This window comes from Anopheles moucheti, chromosome 2, assembly GCF_943734755.1.
Source record: "Anopheles moucheti chromosome 2, idAnoMoucSN_F20_07, whole genome shotgun sequence".
Taxonomy (NCBI): domain Eukaryota; kingdom Metazoa; phylum Arthropoda; class Insecta; order Diptera; family Culicidae; genus Anopheles; species Anopheles moucheti.
The window spans coordinates 51,197,602-51,215,118 of NC_069140.1; the positions used below are offsets into that span (position 1 = coordinate 51,197,602).

The following is a 17,517-nucleotide window of genomic DNA, read 5'->3' on the forward strand; positions in this document are numbered from 1 at the left end:
AAGCAGTGCGACCTCGCGAAGCGGTCGTACTTTCGCCCATTCTCCGTTGTGCAACATACACGCCCGTGTATTGGATCTGTGCGTGCGTGCGCGTGTATGTGCGTATGGGTGTGTTTGTGTGCATGTGAGACTTTTTTAAAATTCTTCCACCGTGCGGTGCCCATTAGCATTGCGTGAGTGCGATTCGCGCAATACCCCAACTCCTCGGGGTTCGGAGCTTTAAGCAATTGAGCTTTTGTGGTCTGCTGGACGCGGCATAGCACAACAGCATTGACACCAAAATAAAGCTATCTTCAGCACCACCCAACTGTGCCCAGGCTACGTGGTGATGACCAGCGGGTGGCATTAGCGAGTGATAGGGCGTGAAGGCCATACAGGTTGGAACAGATCCCGTCGTGCAGAAGAGCCCTGGTCCGGAAAGTACCGGAACGCACTATCAGTACAGGGTGCCCGCACATACTTCCGACTATAAATTGGTGCGCTTGGCTCACGTGGTCGTGATTCGTGCAGTGAGATCTACGGAAGAACAAGTGAAGATCGGGTACCGATCGGTGTCGTAGCAGCACAGCAGCAACACCCCAAACGCAAATGACCAGCAATACGATGCAGACGGTTATCAAGTACGTACCACCAAACTGAGCGCATTGTACAACTTCCTTAGCAATTAGGTCTCCTTCGGCGTGTCATATTTCTCATAACAAATGTCCGATCGTTGATGTGTTGCGCTATGGCTGACGGTGTTTAGTTGACCTGAAAAGAAACAGGTGATAGTGTGTTGAGTGTAAAGTATGCTAATCGAATGTAAACCGGTCACCTGTTGGGACCAATTGGATATCTACACTTCTTCCCGACATGGTGTAAAGACTTTGTCGCTTGCTTTCCTTTGACGAGTCGCTCACTCCTCCCCCGTTCTTTCACGTCAATGGGCCATTAGGTTGCATGTTGGATGCAAAAAGACACCGAAGCGCATAATACTGCACTGCACCATACATCGAGCATGAAACTTGCCGAAAGGCAGCCCATTCGCATTGCTTCGCGCACGGAAGCGCAAAGTCGATTCCTTCCGCCCCGGAACTGTCCGGCTACTTACTGCTCGATATCCGAACACTTTTTAACCGTCGTCAGTGAAAGTAATCGGCAGCTCTGAAGATAAAAAAAATACGCCACTGCAAAGGAACCAACAAACACACTTGTACGCAAACACTTTGTGTCTAAACAGCGGGCGTGTGGAATGATAAACTACACAAATCAAAAAGCCACGATCGACACGCGTGTGGCGTGGAATTCGGTACAAATTGTGCCGTGCTATTACGAAACACGCGTGATGGATGAAAAAAAAAGCTTTCACTGGTACGGGAAGTCCGCGGTCTGCGTTAGTTTACTTGACACGGTTTTTTATTGTACCGTGTGCAACGACTAACGATTAACGATAAAGTACACTGCTGCTCCGGTGGCCAATGTCGCTAGTTTTGCTGTGATCGCCGGATGGAGAAACTGTTCCGCCATTTATTGGCGCGAAAAGAAATGTTTTACTGCGTGTCATCAAATAGAAAACTCAAATATGGTTCTTATTGTTGGTTTGTTGTTGGCTAAAATGGCAATTCTGCGCTGTTAAGTTTGGATCTGCTGTGTGTTAAGATGTAAACTATTTAGCGGCACTAAGTAATACTTGATAGTGTGACTTGGTAACGGCAAGTACCTAATTTATTGGCCAACTTATATATCCAATATGTTGGGCAGCCCTGTGGTGTATCGGTATCGGCGTTGGTCCTCATACGACAGGACCGGTCCAAAATCCCATACGAATCAATCCTTCGTACACAGTACTGGTGGCTATTCCTGATTACGATTAAATAACGTCAAAGAAAGCCAGAAATGACAGGTATTTAGACCTCTTGAGGTTGTTGTGCTGATAAAGAATGAATATGTCCAGGCATAACTTGGCCACCGGAGAAATTTCGTCAAAATCGGTGAGGTAACAACTATTTTTTTCGAATGATTTGCTCACACTCTCAGCTCAGTGGTCGACGGAGACGGCTGGCCGAGTGCGTCTTCGTTTTGTTATTGCCCTCCGCGGTCAACAGTATTGCCCTCCAGCAACCGGTTTTTTAACCTTTGAGGGATGAACCAAACGTTGAATCTTAAATGAGCTCGACTTCTCGATACGTCTTCTCTCCACTTTTCCTGAGGAGTTGCGTCGGTAAACTTGCAACAGGTCCGATGCTGGCAGGTTGTGGTCTGAAAACGGTCTGCTGACCAGCTGTGCTGTAAAAGGTGGTACCAATTATTTCAGTATGTTCCTGCCATATGCACACGACACGGTCATCGATAGATTCCAACCAGATTTACATTGATGTACATCTTCGTAAACCTTTGAGTTAAACGCAGGGCACTGCTCTGTTGTACCTCCTGTCGTATGACTCACCTTTAATGACTGGGGTTTCGCCATGAAACGAACGGGTTTGTTACGCATAGGATCACACCAACGAACACTTCGTCCAAGTGTAACTTAAAGCGGCGTAAATAAGGAGTTTTATCTTCCAACAGCTAAAAGGTGATTGTCTTCGCAGCTTTGCTAGTGCCAGTATTCCAGTTAATTGGTTACCTGATTGAACAGGTGTTAACAGTTATGCTTAAATCGTTTATCATCATCTCTTTTCATCCCACCACCAAGCTAATAGCTATTAGCTTCGAGGATCTAAATACATTTTGTCAACCACAAACATCTGAACGACGAGCAGTTTAGTATAGTAAGGTCCTCCAAAATCAGTATCACAGACAAGACTTGTAACCTGAAATAAATTCAGTTAACTGATTGATACAATATCACTGAAGGAAATACAGACTCATGATGTTATGGACAACTATATTGAAGATGTCTGAAAAATTGGATTGGAAAGATGGGAAAAATTGGAAATTTTTGTATTAGGATTTAAAAAAAGGAAACGTCACAAATGCATAATTCAAGAAAGTATCGCTATTTATATAAGTTGTATCACTCTAAATGAGTCTTCTTAATAAATATGAATGTAAAATGATAGGTTCTTTCAAGAATATCGTACATTTAATCTCTCCTGGGGCCTCACTATCCCTTCCATCGGGATACAACATTCTATTTCAGTTAGCAATCTACATAAATCATCCCAGTAATATTATTCCGAATTCCACGAACTGCGCAAAACGATGATCATCAGCCCATCGGCGACCATATTTATTCGTTTGCTAATCGTTTCCCTAGCAAAATCAGCACCCCAAAGGGGCCGTCCGTTTGGATAGTGAGTACAACCGGCTTCAACACACATGTCGCACTGTCCGCAGCTTCTGCTGCATACGGCACCGACGACCTATATGGTCAAGGTGAGGTGAAACAAACGTCGAATGCACATGTTGACACAACTCCGGCATGCCATCGTGATCCTCAAACAGAAGAAGGCTAGAATATATTCGTGGATGACGAGGCTGGGGTGGACGAGTAGTACTAGGCGTGCACCGGTCCATGATTAAAGGATGGTGTTGTGATAGAAGCCAGGAGACATGCGTCCGACAAAGTCAAGCTACTGAACTACACCAAATCGAGATGAAATTCAACATTCGTACGCAGACCGGTTTCTAAGCTCGGTGAGGAAAGTCTGGTTTTTCCCCGCACACTGTACTCGCAGGTGACCTGAGTTCGTGCTGCCGGCCGACACATTTGGACCGGCGTGTCGAAATTTATCGAAACGGTTTTTTTTAATGAAATAACAAAACTAGTGACGAGCAGAGACAAAATGCCTCCAGCTTTTCAAATCTACATTCTCACGTTTATAATGTACCTCGCCAAGCTTTCAAAAACCATTTGTCTTGTGCGAGGCGTGAAGCACTGTGCACTGTTCATTTCATTACGTTATTAAAAGCGTCGAGATATTATGCAATTCCCGGGCCGAAATTACGGTTTCGCTTGAAGAAACGGATACGGAGATGGGAGCCTCCCGAGGTGTGCTGTTATTATTGATCGGACGACCAGCGGAAGTAAGTGCCGTCCCGGAAGAGCTTGCACCGTGATGAGTTTGTGCATTCAAAATTGAAGGCCTGGGAAATGCTCATCAAACGCGGTTAAGATCAAAACACCACTCTATTACAAGACGCATTCGAAAGTCAACCACAGCGCCAGTGGAATGTTATTTTGGGTTCATTTGTGAACAAAAAAACAGTTGCATCTTACAATTGTATTACACCATCACGGCTGTTTTGTGTGTTAGATCACAAGCCAACAGCAGTCTCCATGGGGATTGTGCCGCTATGCCGTAGTAGATTTGATCGGTGCATCTGCTCGGTGAGTCATTGTTGAATTTTCTCAGTTGCAACCGTACGCACAATGGCACTGGGGATGTCCCGTGCGAAACTGCACACAATTCAGGTAACAATTGTAACAAATAGCACCGGAACTCCATCGGCAGGTTGTTGCACTGTTGGAGTGGAGAACCGGGTGTGCGAGGCGGTTAGACACCTTTAAAAAGGGAATCATGGATAACGTCACATCAACGGCACCTTTCTCCCGGACACCGTGTTTCTGTTTATCGTACGTTGAACTACAACTCCCATGGTGGATAACACTCTTACAGCAGCAGTTGGTTCGAAAGCGAGTTTTGCCAGAGCATCGTCACGATCACACGCAATACGATCAACGGTACTTCGTTCTTCGCTCTTAATCATTACCATATCAATTGGGCCATAAACCTTCGAGGTGCCTGAAGGCTCAGCTCAGCTCAGTTGGAAACCTGCCTCTACCTGCTTTAGACGACCACCGCTAGAGGTCACACTAAATGAAACTCTCGCTAGTCCGAGATCGTTTCTTTCTACCGTTTGGGTGGAAGTTTTCTGTAACCATGATCGAGCAACATTTTCAAACAATTTTCGCCGACCATTTGGTACTGTCATACACGCCGGCGAAGAATACGCTTTAGCCAACGTTAATTCAAACGACAATTAAGCAACTTTTATGATCATATATTTTCTGCACTTTGCTTCTTTTTATTTTGTTTGCGGGACAACCCGTCTCGTTGATGGCGCAGTTTTTTTTTTTTGAAGGTTTTAATCATCGCTGACCCATCATCACCCAAAAGCAACCGGTGAAACGAGCGCTCGGTTGCGTATTAATAAGCCGCAACGCTGTTCATTAGCCGCCAGCGCTTTGATGTGCTGGAACAACTGGAGATTGATCGTTGGCAATCGGTTTTTGCGGTTGTTCGGCATTCGGAAGGTCGACGGTGGGGGCATGAGTTGCGAAAAATGCTCTCAACCGGAGTTGAGATGAAACTTCATTTCAGAATAGAATTACCCCGCTTTTACCCTGTGCGAAGGTTAAAGCTCACTCGACGGTTTGCTTTGCCCGGTGGATGGGAGCCGAACGGCATTCAAACAGCAGAATACTGCACAAGCAAATTTCGGAGACACTTCAGCAACCAACCAACGTTCGATCGGAAACGGATGCTGTGACTGTCTCCTTTCCCTGCCGGTGATGGATGGCGGAAATAATAAATATTGAATTTAAGTATTGGTTCAAAACGTGTTAACCGGCACCAGTGGAAAGTTTTTCCCGCGCTCGGTTTCGGTTTGTGTGTTCGGAACCCTTCCAAGTGCCACCCGTGCGGGCACCACGGTCAACTGACCGGACCCTGCCCGCGGTTCGTCAACAGCACCAGCGGGAAAGCTTTGCTGCCGGAAGCGGAACACCGCAAACACTGAACCCTCGCGTACGGAGACACAGCATGTAACAAGTAGGTCCTTTCGATGATTGATTGAGGAAATGATTAATCTATTCGGATTCGGTAGGGAAAAAAATGTCACCGTACAGATGATGTGTTTATGCGGTGCAAACATTGCCCCTTAACCCGTTGCGCACGAGATCCATCGTGCCCGGAGCATCCATCGGATTTTGTATGTTTTCTTTAAACGTACGATGGCACATCTTGAACGCAAGCTGTTAATACAAAATTCTAACGCATGCGACATGATGGTGTGGGTGGTCCGGAGGGAAAACTCCTCCTGTGTCTAAACAGGGTCTTCGCGTAAGTAGCGTACATTCACCAGCACCAATCTGCTGTCGACCTACATATGACAGAGCTAGCAGAATATCGTTCGGGTTCGGGCAGTTACAGTCATTGGAAAATGCTTCTATTTTTTCGTTCTCCAAAGATAACACACCTTGTCTCTTTGCTAATGTCTTACTTTAATCAGGAGTGGCACATTCTTCCTGTTGCTATTTACGATACACACCCACACCGCACAGCTCGGGGAAGCAACACTTAAAAGCATCATCGACGCTAGCTATGTTGCGCGATCCGAATTTCTTTGCCTTCTGCGTACCAGCGGCGCTTCGTATCGCGTTACCAAAACCCCCAACCCAAATGCGTGACAAGGCCCACTATCCCCGATATGTGGAATGCATTCCGGTGCTGTAAATTGTGCACAGACCCCGCACAGACCGTCCCAAACACGCCGCCGTGGACTTCCAAATGGGTCGCTTGCATGCCACCAGCCCATAACAGGGCTGGTCGTCCTGCCCCATTTCGAACATGCGGCAGCAGTATCTTTACCGGAAATGGCCAAACCGGGAACTTCGGAGATCAAATCGCTATCACAGTGCGGGCTCAATCGAACCTCCAACATCGCCAACAACATCCCCTTTGCCATTCCGTACGTACGTACACTTGCCCGGGGAGATTCCCGCCGGGAATGCGAGCAGGATGTACGCACGCAACGCAGATTGAAGCGTGGATTAGTATCATTAGATGTATGGTAGAACATTGCAAACAAAACCCATTAAAGTCACACGGTGAACGGTGAACCACTCCTTGACACACGTCCGTCCGGGCGGTGCCGTCTGAGGTGCGTTCACGCGATGAGTCTCGCTGACTTTACAATGAAAGTTACCCCTGAACACCCTTGTGAGTGACAGTGAGTACACGGTGCTAACAATCGCAAAATACAGCGCGTGGTGTCCTCTTTGGAATGCATAATAAACCACACAAGGTTCCGCTGGCACAGGGTGGATGGACGGGAAGCAACACGGTATCCGGGGGGGCAAGGACAAATACAATATATACGCCGGTTGATTATCCTTCGGGTTTGCATTTTTGATGCGACTCTCGCAAGGTCCGCTCACCTTGAAGGTCCGCACAATAAAATGTCTGCCCTGCATTCTAAGCTGTTTCGTAATTCTGTTTACTCTTTAGAACAAAATAAACACCTCCGAACGGTGGGAGGCCAGAACAAGGAAGAGAGTGAGAGATTGTTTGGTACGCACTTGGTGGTTTACGGATTGGAGGTTTTTTTTTGCTGACCTGCGCGGTGACTTCATAACATCGAGTGTCATTACCGTTTAGTTCCTTGTGCCATAAGGGTTTAAAATGCTGGACAGGCACTACCTGCTGTACAGTGAAACATCATACCCATCATTTTGCAACCTAACAAGGGACAACAACATGGACTTTCAAGGCTACTGATCGCTTCTAGTGCAAGGTACTTACTAGTGCTAGGTGAATCTGATCCTGATTCATGACTCTTCATGAATCTTTTAACTGAATGAAATCTCTATTTGAAAGATTAGTAAATCTTCAAGATTTATGACCTGACCCCAACCTCCATCCCCCTGCTCCCTCCAAAAAAGGGGTCCTAACCTGCCAGATTCCTTAAGGTCTTAAGGGGCTTGATCCTCCACTGCTCTGAGCTCTGAGGAATCAGTATTCTTTTGAGAGTCGTTTCCTGATTAGAACGATTCCTCATTAAAGATTCATGTGAATGACTCCTCTCAACAGATTCAAAAGATTTTTCAAACACAACACTATTACTGACCGCTTCTAGTGCACGGTTCTTAAGGCCCACGCGGTCCACGGAAAATAGGATTATCCAGGAACGGTATGAGGTAATAAAGCTAGTCACGTTTGCAAGTCTGTTTGTCTGTCTGAAGCTTTTTTTGCAATGGATGGAAGCCCCACACACCACACAGTATACTGAATATAGACGACCGCAGCACACATCAACTTGACCTTGCAGGAGTTGAAGAGTTTAGGGATTAGCTCACCATTCAAAAATGTGATCTTCTCCACTTGATCAACCATTGCATTGCAGTGATCCTCATCGCCATCGTCAAAAAGTTCACCGCAAAATTTGCTGTCATTCGACGTACTGTCTGCTTCTATTTACTGTCCCCGGTTGACGCAATAGATCCCTCTGCGCGCGCTTCGTTAGAGCGAAACGTGATAGGGTTCTAGGTATTGCCAAAGCGACAACGTCCTAATTGTAGCATTTACTGAGCCTGTTGTAACTCTAACCGCATGTCTCACACATAGAAGTAGCGGACCCGTCCACATCGGTGCCCAATTACCAGCCTCCGTTTGGCCCCGGCCAAGCAGATAAGTTGTCAAATCCGCGTACGGCATTGTGTCCCTTGTGGCGCATCAAGTTCAAGGCAGTGCAACTCTACTAGCTGCGCTCACAATCTCACCACAGCCATATAGCCCACGTTCTGCCATGTGTGACATCCAAGCGCACGCAGGCAGGAACAATCTTGCCAGTCTAACACAGGCAAAAAAGTGCGCTGCGATACGAGCGGTTCTTATCTATATCAGCAGCTTGTTGCCATGTTTGAGCACTTACGTTTGCCTTCTAAAAATGGGGGTCTCTCCGTACGCCTGACGGAGCAGCAGATGCATTGGCGGTTGGTTTTCAATCCATCATGGCAGTGCAAAATCTGATGCGCCACGGTGTAGTTGTTGGCCAAACTCGTGCGGCCAGCGAATATCGATCGTCCAAAAAAAGCGCGCGAAATTAGTCGATCAATTTGTTGCACGTGAGAATTTAGCAATCGTGCGCTCAATATCCATCCGTTCGTCACGGTCGTCTAGGTCCTCGGGTGTGTGAATGGGGTCTTTGCAGTGGTGCGGGTGTTTGTACGTCGTTTGCATTGCAAACACATCGATTCGTGTCGTGCCGGGGCACATTGGTTGTTGGCCTCCTCACTTTGGTGGAAAGTGAACCGGTGGTTTGTTGTATAAATCATTGCCTCAATCATCATAAGGTCGATCTTCGATGGACCTGTGGACAGTTCGTACAAGCGGAAGGCACTGACAACACGACGTCAGGTCCGAAAGCGTGTATGCCGTCCGACTGCCAAATGGTACAAATTGCACCGATAACCTTACGGCCAGTGCAACCGTGCAGCGTGACAACCTTTGAGCGTAGCGAAACGGGCAGGGCCAAGGTGCTTCGCAGCCATCAAGTGCCGCGTCAGGGCATGAAGACGTCACGGGTTGCAACTCCCATAATGTCCACCACTTGACTGCTTGCTTGTGCCCACTCCAAGCACGTTGTTGAGAATGTTCACACACACACACACACAATTAATCGAAAGTTCCAACCACTGCTGGAAGGGCAACACATTCAATTAGCAAAGTGCATTACAAACGACAATAAATCTCGTACCAGTTACAAAGATGCGGCCCAGGCCCGAAGCAAATGAACGCGTTTGTCCCTGGTGATTTTCACTCAAGACAAAATGCGGTCTCCCGGTCAAGGGTTAGCGCTCGCGTCGCTGGCCGTGGCGTCATTGTGTGCGGACACCGGCAGTGAGGCACCCATAATAATAATTATCAATAATCGTAAAAATGCTGCCAGCGTACGGGTCGGGGAAGGTTCAATCCTGCCTGTTCAATCTGTTGCGAACTGTTGCCTGTGGCGGAAGCCAGCTGTGATCGGAAACTAAACATCAACCCCCCGGATACAACCACCCCCCCAAAGGCCCATTAGCGTCACACTCAATGAAGGTGGAAGTGATGGGAATGTTTGACCCCACGATGTAATGGGAGGCTTATGTAGTGGGGTTGTACGACTCGAAAGCCCCAATCGGTTGGAAATGGAAGAGAAAATATTTCCTGACTCCCCCCCCCCCACCACCCCCTCTCCCACATGTTCGGGCATTGAGTCCGATGACATTAGCGACAACGTTCGTTCGTCCAGTGTCTAGCAAATTTTCAACCATGTTGCGTGAATTTCTTTTACACCACTTCCTTGTAAGGGTTGTGCCGTGCCATCAACGGTCACCGGTCGGAAACCGGACACTTATGGGTGCCGAAGACGTGTTATGCAGAGTGGGCATGCCACCCGTGTCAATGCCACCACAACCGTTTGCGGGTGTGTGTATAATAGTTTTACGTTTCTTTTCGGAAATCAAACCATTTTCCTCACTATTGCCGATCGAAAGCGATCGATCGTAATCGTCCGTGAGTCCGAGGGGCATATGCTTTGTGCCAGCAGGTCGATCATTGTCATGGCTTCTTTGCCATCATCATTCGTGCAACCGGTTCGCCCCGGAGGGGGGGGGGGGGGTCTGCCATGGTCTGCCATAATCGTGGATGAAAATATGTTTCGAACGCGAAGCGACTTGCGTAACCATTTGCGGAACTGGTCAGATACGATCGGACAGACCGGGGGACAGCTGCTAGCTGGGTATCTGCGCGGACCGATAGTATCGCAACCCATCACACACAACCCCAAACGGTTGGTGGTGAAATATTACATAAATTGGACTAAACCATCGATGAGCCATGGTTCCCTGTTTTAGAATTGTTCACTCAAGTTTTGGTAATCGCAATAACACGGCATTGTTACCGGTGGTCATCATACAATGAAAATGGTACGCACTAGATAACACCGAAATTATTAACGTCTCGCTCGGCTGACCATTTTCGACGCCTATCGAAGTAATTTGTCGCGTGGGCACTCTAGGCACCAAAATCACGAGAACGCGCACTTGATCGTGGTCAGGTGTGACGACCTTAATGACACCTTTTTTTGCTGTACAGAGGGTCAGAGCACCGTTCAGCCAAACATTGGCTGGACACGCACTCGTGTGCTTTCATTTGCAAATTATAGTTAGTTTCTATGCACTACAAATAGTTCTTTTATTTACTATCCACCTAACTTCCCCATTTTGTCCTAATCGGTTTCGCTAGTGCGCATCCCAGTACCGACAGTGTAAACACACAGCAAAGCTTCGTCCACTAAGTCCACTGTCCCCACACACACTCGCACATACAGCAGCTTATAATAGTGCTTGAATCGCTTCGAGTTCCTGCCCTCCACTTAAACGAGTGCACATGCGACGAACTCGCGCCACTTGCCACCACAGCATCCGCTGCATATCGGTGTGTGCAGTTTCGCGCTGTTTTCTATTACGCCACGACAAGTGCCGTGCACGGTGTTTATCGATTTCGCCTCTCCGCTTAATCAGTGTGGACGGCGCGATATGACTTAGGGCTCTGCCCGAATGGTAATTACTTTTGGCTTTGCTTCCGCCAAATAGATTGCCGGGGCAAATTAATAAAAATTGATGCACCAAAGTGGCCACCGACGGTACTGTTATGCGATGGTTTTAATAACATCCTGAAATACGCGTTCTCTGTCGTCGCTGTGCGGCGGGTTTTCCGTTGATTTAATCTACACGCTCCTTCGAGCGGTCAACATACCGTCTTTTACGATCGTCCAAAACAGGGGTTGTTAAAGTAACGGATTTCTTCTGCCGGGAGAGATTCTGGGCACCCTCCGGGCAAATTTTGAAACACCCCAGGATTGGCTGGCCGGGTTGGACCATTCGGTCCAATTTCACCAAACTTTCAAGCTTCAGTGTGCAATCATGCAGAAAAACAAAAATGGGGAAAGGAGAAAGGTTCCGAGAAATGACATTTGTGAGCCATTTCGGGTCGAAACATGCAAAGGAGGCATCCGAAATCCTCGGACGGCGCTTCACGGTACAGAACTTCAGCACTTTTTACTTTGTGGGTCAGCCGCTTCTTCCGAGTGCTCTGCGCTTGATTCTTTCTCTTCCGGGCACCGTTATACCGTGAAGGTGTGTGTTTCACGTAGTTTTATGTTATTTTCTGCCCCGTACCCCCATCAATTGGCACTGATTGATGCCAAAAACCTGTTCCGTGGTGCCGCAGAGTGGCTTTTTCTGCTGTTCTTTTTGTTACATGCAAACCTTTGCTGCAGAAAGAACGGCCACGTTCTGAGGTGTTGCTTGGTGCCGTGACTGGGATCCCACTGTTTTGTGACCGTGGAGCCATAAGGAATCGCTTTCGGCATGAATTTTCACTCGTTTGTGATCAATCGTGATCGTTGAATTTTTGTTGCACTCTCTTTCATTTGATCGTGCGTCGAACAGAAACGGACCGGAAAGAATATTAATAGTATACGAAAAGAATTCTCCCTCAAAAGAAAAAAAAAACGTTTGTACTATACACCGCTACGTCTGGCCCAGCACATTTTCGCGTGCTGATCAACCGTGGGTTAGGCAACTGCAAAACACACAGCACATGATGGTACTCGAGGAACTGCGCCGGGCGCGCAACTCTATTTTCGACCCGGACGACGTCCCGATCAGTTACGAGCGGTTCAGCGGCAAGTAAGTTACATATGGCAGACTGGAGGAATGCTTCGAGTAGTAGGCGTATTTCCAAAACATCCGCAACGGGAATGCACGGGAAGCGTCCGTACGAACTACGCTAACAGGTGGGCTCGGCCCACTCAAATGTAGCGATCGTTTTTTGACGACATAGAATTGTTTTCAAAACTAAAACGACAACGCTGACACCGGGTGTACGACCACGGCCTTTGAGGTGATGGTGGCCAGTAACACTGGGAAATTCTTCAAGAAGGTAGCCAGCGAGATGCGAGTGGTAAGGGAAAGGGAATGTTTGTTTTTCTCGATTGTTAAACAAATTTTGCCATGCTACAGACACGAAATGCTGACCAATTTTCTTCCATTTGTGCTTGGTGGTATCAGGATAAAAAGAAAACCGACCAAATGAAACAAAACGCAATCACACACGTTTGTCGCGTCTTCCGTGACCTTCGCGAGCAGAACTGCAGGGTGTTACAGAAGGTTTGCTACATCTCCGGCGTTGCTTGGTACAATGAGGACGATGCTATTTACACTGCCTGTAATATGCGCATCAAAATTCCACACTAAGAATGCTGACTCCTGCTGACCCCGGGGGGTGCGTGTATGGCAACACCTCAGAACAACGCGTGAAGTACATGCGGAAGACTTTCCATTTTTAAGTCGTCGTCTGTCAGCATAAAAACAACTGTTCTACAGTAAGCGTAAGAGAAATATAACAACAACAACAAAAAACACGCACACAAGTTGTGTTTTGTGCGTTGTGCTGGTGCGGTGGTAGTACATCAGCAAAGGTCAGCCTGGTGTATCATAATTACTGCCGCCCATTCATTTGTATCACCCGACAACGTTGCTTGTGGTGTATTTTAGGCAGGCCATGCGCGATAAGACACCCAGAAGAACAGCTGCAGCAGCAGGCCTTGGTTGCCGAATCTTGTTCAACGCTTCATGAGACCCTTCCGACCAGTGTAGGTAGTATGTGTCTCACACACGTCTCCCATTGCTTTCTTCTCAGAAATCCTAGCTGGTGGCGTCGCCGAACCGCGCTGGAAAAGGTTCTTACGCTTATCAGCGTCGTGTGTGGAGTAGCCGTAGTGGCGTTGATCATATCGCTGCTCACCGTTGTGCTGACGGACCGAATTCAAAGTAAGTAATGTCGAAAGACCATAACCGTACAATATGTAGAGAATTACGATCGCTACCGATGAGGCATTCACCTGAAACTTGTAGTTACACTTCGACGGCACTTTTATCTCTTACCATTGAGCGTCTACAGTAGTAAAACTTCAACGTGGAGAAACAACATAGACCAAATAGAGGTGTGTCATTGCGTTAGTTGCAAAGTGTGTCATCTTGACACAATGTATTGATCCTAATTAGTTTACATTAATTATACACTGGAAACTCCCCGTCAGGGCACTGTTTGCCATAGAATGACTCAGACCTCAGATATGTCTGTCCGTAACATAAGAAAGTAACTACAGAAAAGTCACAAATTGGACATCTCCTTTGTGGTTCTCCAAATAAAAGATCACTCTCCCCAAAAACAGCGCACAGCAATCTGCGACATCGCCATATTAAGGTTTTGAGGTTAATCGTTTTCCGCGCACATACAGTTGGTGGTTTATTGTCCTGTCCCAACCGGTACGTGCGATTTCGGTGTTTGTTTGACTACCGCAATCAGCCTTAACGTGGTGATCGCACTTGCGCGCGTGTTCTGTGACGCTCGCTCATTAGCACTTCCGGGTTGAAAAGATCATTTAACGGCGTGTGCAAATGGTTTGCAAATATGTATCCCTTTTACAGATTCCATCCGTCGGCCGTACGTTGGTTCTGTTTGTGTGATATACACTAATTTTCTCTCGCTTTCTCGCAGGTGAAAGTAGTTCAACGTCAGCTCAACCCTTGACCTCCGGCAGACGTGGCAAAGCCCTGTCCAAGCATCCCAACTCCTACAACGGTGTGGCTGAAAAGAGTGCGGAAGATATTTGCCTCACGCCAGGATGCATCCATTCTGGTTAGTATTGACACGGGGCACTGTAGAAAATGCGTTTGGTAAACGTTTCCATTCCTACGTGAACAGCTTCGAAGGCGCTCGATCAGATGGACCAGGAGGTGGAACCGTGCGACGATTTCTACAACTACGCCTGTGGTAAGTTTGTCAAAGAAACGACCATCCCGGACGAGAAGGTTTCGGTGAACACGTTCTCCGTGATTGGGGATCGTCTTCAGCAACAGCTCCGCTCACTGGTCAGCGAGGATATCTCCGATAGTGAGGCGACACCGTTCAAGCTCGCCAAGAACCTGTACAAGCTGTGCATGAACAAGAGTAAGTAGAGGACAATCACTCCTTCGACTTGATGTGTCTCGAAACAGTGTCTAACAGATGATGGAATTCATTTCACACAGCCCGTATCGAGGAGAAGGGAATTAAGCCACTGTTGGACATACTGGATGTGCTCGGAGGATGGCCCGTACTGAAGGGAGACAGCTGGGATCTGAATTCGTCGTGGTCGTGGGTAAAGTCGGTGAAGGATTTCCGAAACAATGGTTACAGTACGGATTACTTCTTCGATTTCTCCATCGGAAGCGATTTGAAGAATTCAACCCGCCGTATCATTGATGTAAGTTTAAATCCCGGAATCAAGCCATGAATGCGCTGGCTAACATTCGCTTTCTTGGTCCTCCTTCCCAGACTGATCAAGCCTCGCTAGGCATTAGCCGAGAGTATCTCGTGAAGGGCATGGAAAATCCAATTGTGTCCGCCTACTACAACTACATGGTCGATATGGCCGTACTGTTTGGTGCGGATGAAGAGCGCGCCAAGCGGGAATTGATGGATTCGCTCAACTTTGAAATGGCATTGGCGAACATTTCACTGCCAAATGAAAAGCGCCGTAACGCTACCGCTCTCTACAATCCTATGACGGTGAAAGAGTTCCAGCATCGCTATCCGTACACCGATTGGTTGGATTACTTTAACGCCATCCTGAAGGATACCGGCATTGTGATTGGTGAGGAAGAAGTGATCATTGTCAGTGTACCCACGTTTATGGAAGAGCTGGGTCCATTGCTGCAGAACACACCAAAGCGCGTGATGGCTAACTACGTGATGTGGCGTATCAGTGGATTCTCGTCCTTCTTCCTGACGGAGAAGCTCCGTAAACGTCAGCTGCAGTACAGTACCGCGCTGAGCGGTAAGCAAGAGCAGGAACCGCGATGGAAGGAATGTGTTGACATCACCTCCGGCAGCTTACCGATTTCGGTCGGTGCACTGTACATCCGGAAGTACTTCCGCGAGGATTCGAAGCGCGCCGCACTGGATATGGTAAACGACATCAAGAGTGTGTTCGTCGATATTCTGAAAAAGGTCGATTGGATGGATGAGGTAACGCGTGTGTCAGCGCTGGAGAAGGTTTCGACCATGGCCACCCACATCGGCTATCCGGATGAACTAATGGACAATGCGAAGATTGCCGAGTACTACAAGGATTTAGAGTTCCAGCCGGACAGCACCTATCTGAACACTATCCTGTATATGAACAAATTTGGTACGACAAAAGCGTTCAAGAAGCTACGCATCCCGGTCAACAAAACCGATTGGATCACGCACTCCAGACCAGCGATCGTCAACGCTTTCTACTCATCGATCGAGAACAGCATACGTAAGTGCGACATTCCACAATTCGGTAGGCCATCTGCTGATCGAAGGTTTCCTATTTACAGAGTTCCCGGCTGGTATTCTGCAGGGTCAGTTCTTCTCCTACGATCGTCCGAAGTACATGAACTATGGTGCGATCGGTTTCGTCATCGGTCACGAGATCACCCACGGCTTCGACGACCAAGGTAGACAGTTCGACAAGAACGGCAATTTGGTCGACTGGTGGCAATCGGACACCAAGAAAGCATATCTGGAGAAGGCTCGCTGCATCATCGAGCAGTATGGCAACTACACGGAACCGAACGTGAAGCTCAATCTGAACGGTATCAACACGCAGGGCGAGAACATTGCGGACAACGGTGGCATCAAGGAGGCGTACTACGCGTACCGCAAGTGGGCCGAAAAGCACGGACCCGAACCACGCCTTCCGGGGCTAAACCTTAGCCCGGAACAGATGTTCTGGCTGTCGGCCGCACAGACCTGGTGCTCGGTATACCGTCCCGAGACGATGAAAATGCGCATCACCACGGGTGTTCATTCGCCCGGACAGTTCCGCGTGCTTGGTCCGATGAGTAATATGCATGAGTTTGCAAAGGACTTCAACTGCCCCGCCGGTTCTCCCATGAACCCGGAGCACAAGTGTGAAGTGTGGTAGGGCGCAGGGAGAGCGACGAGCAAACCGAACCGGCCTTGTTGCCCGGTCGAAGTGGTGCCGAGTAACCCGAGACAGAAGCCGCAAAATAGGAGAAGACCTTCGGATTCGTTACTTAATTTATTTAGTCGACTGTTTTGCGCTGTCTACAGCAGCACAGGACGCACGTTCCGGTCGAACGAACGCGACTTACAGCCGAATGCAGAGATATCCCAATTGTTTCGGGGTGTTTCTCGCTGGTTTACTATTATATATGTATATCCTTTTTTGTTGCAAGAGAAGCAAATAATCTTCAACCGTTTTTAGACAGTGTGGTGATGCCTAAACGAACTTGATGTTATCGTAGATGAAATTTGCATGGGTTTAGCGGACAACGCATGGGTTAACGCATTACCTTTTTCCGATGGGTCATTCACACGGGAAAGCTACAAATTAATTTAAATTCCTTTTCATATTCGCAACGTTTCGTTACGAAATGACGAGCCCACAACAAATCTACCGGCAGGTATTGTTATCAGTAAGTTTTGTCAAGAATCTGGGTAGCAGGAGTTTGCTTATGAACGGGAAAACAGAGTTCCGCGCGATCGAGTCCTTACTTTTCTTCTCTTTGCTATGTTTAAGTAGATTATACAAACTTTATGAAAGATTCTCATACAATGAACCGTGGGTTCTTTCATTTTATCAACAAACAAATATTGCTTTATGATATTACAGTGTCATAAATACAAATAAACGAATGTTTTGTACAACAAAATCTGGACTTGTGAT

General features: G+C 47.6%; 1 protein-coding gene across 2 annotated transcripts; it reads left to right on the forward strand.

Annotated features, from left to right (window-relative positions):
- The first annotated feature begins 183 nt into the window (after positions 1 to 183).
- Positions 184 to 17,488, forward strand: LOC128299789 (neprilysin-2). Of its 2 annotated transcripts, none has more exons than XM_053035870.1 (7): positions 184 to 620; positions 13,452 to 13,582; positions 14,313 to 14,453; positions 14,520 to 14,765; positions 14,846 to 15,060; positions 15,132 to 16,101; positions 16,163 to 17,488. In XM_053035870.1, exons 1-7 carry the CDS (start codon positions 589 to 591, stop codon positions 16,750 to 16,752), a joined length of 2,325 nt encoding a protein of 774 aa, XP_052891830.1. In that variant the 5' UTR covers positions 184 to 588; the 3' UTR covers positions 16,753 to 17,488. The 2 variants fall into 2 exon arrangements, with proteins under 2 accessions (XP_052891830.1, XP_052891829.1); XM_053035869.1 differs by lacking the exon at positions 184 to 620 and adding an exon at positions 12,351 to 12,439.
- Positions 17,489 to 17,517: the final 29 nt, after the last annotated feature.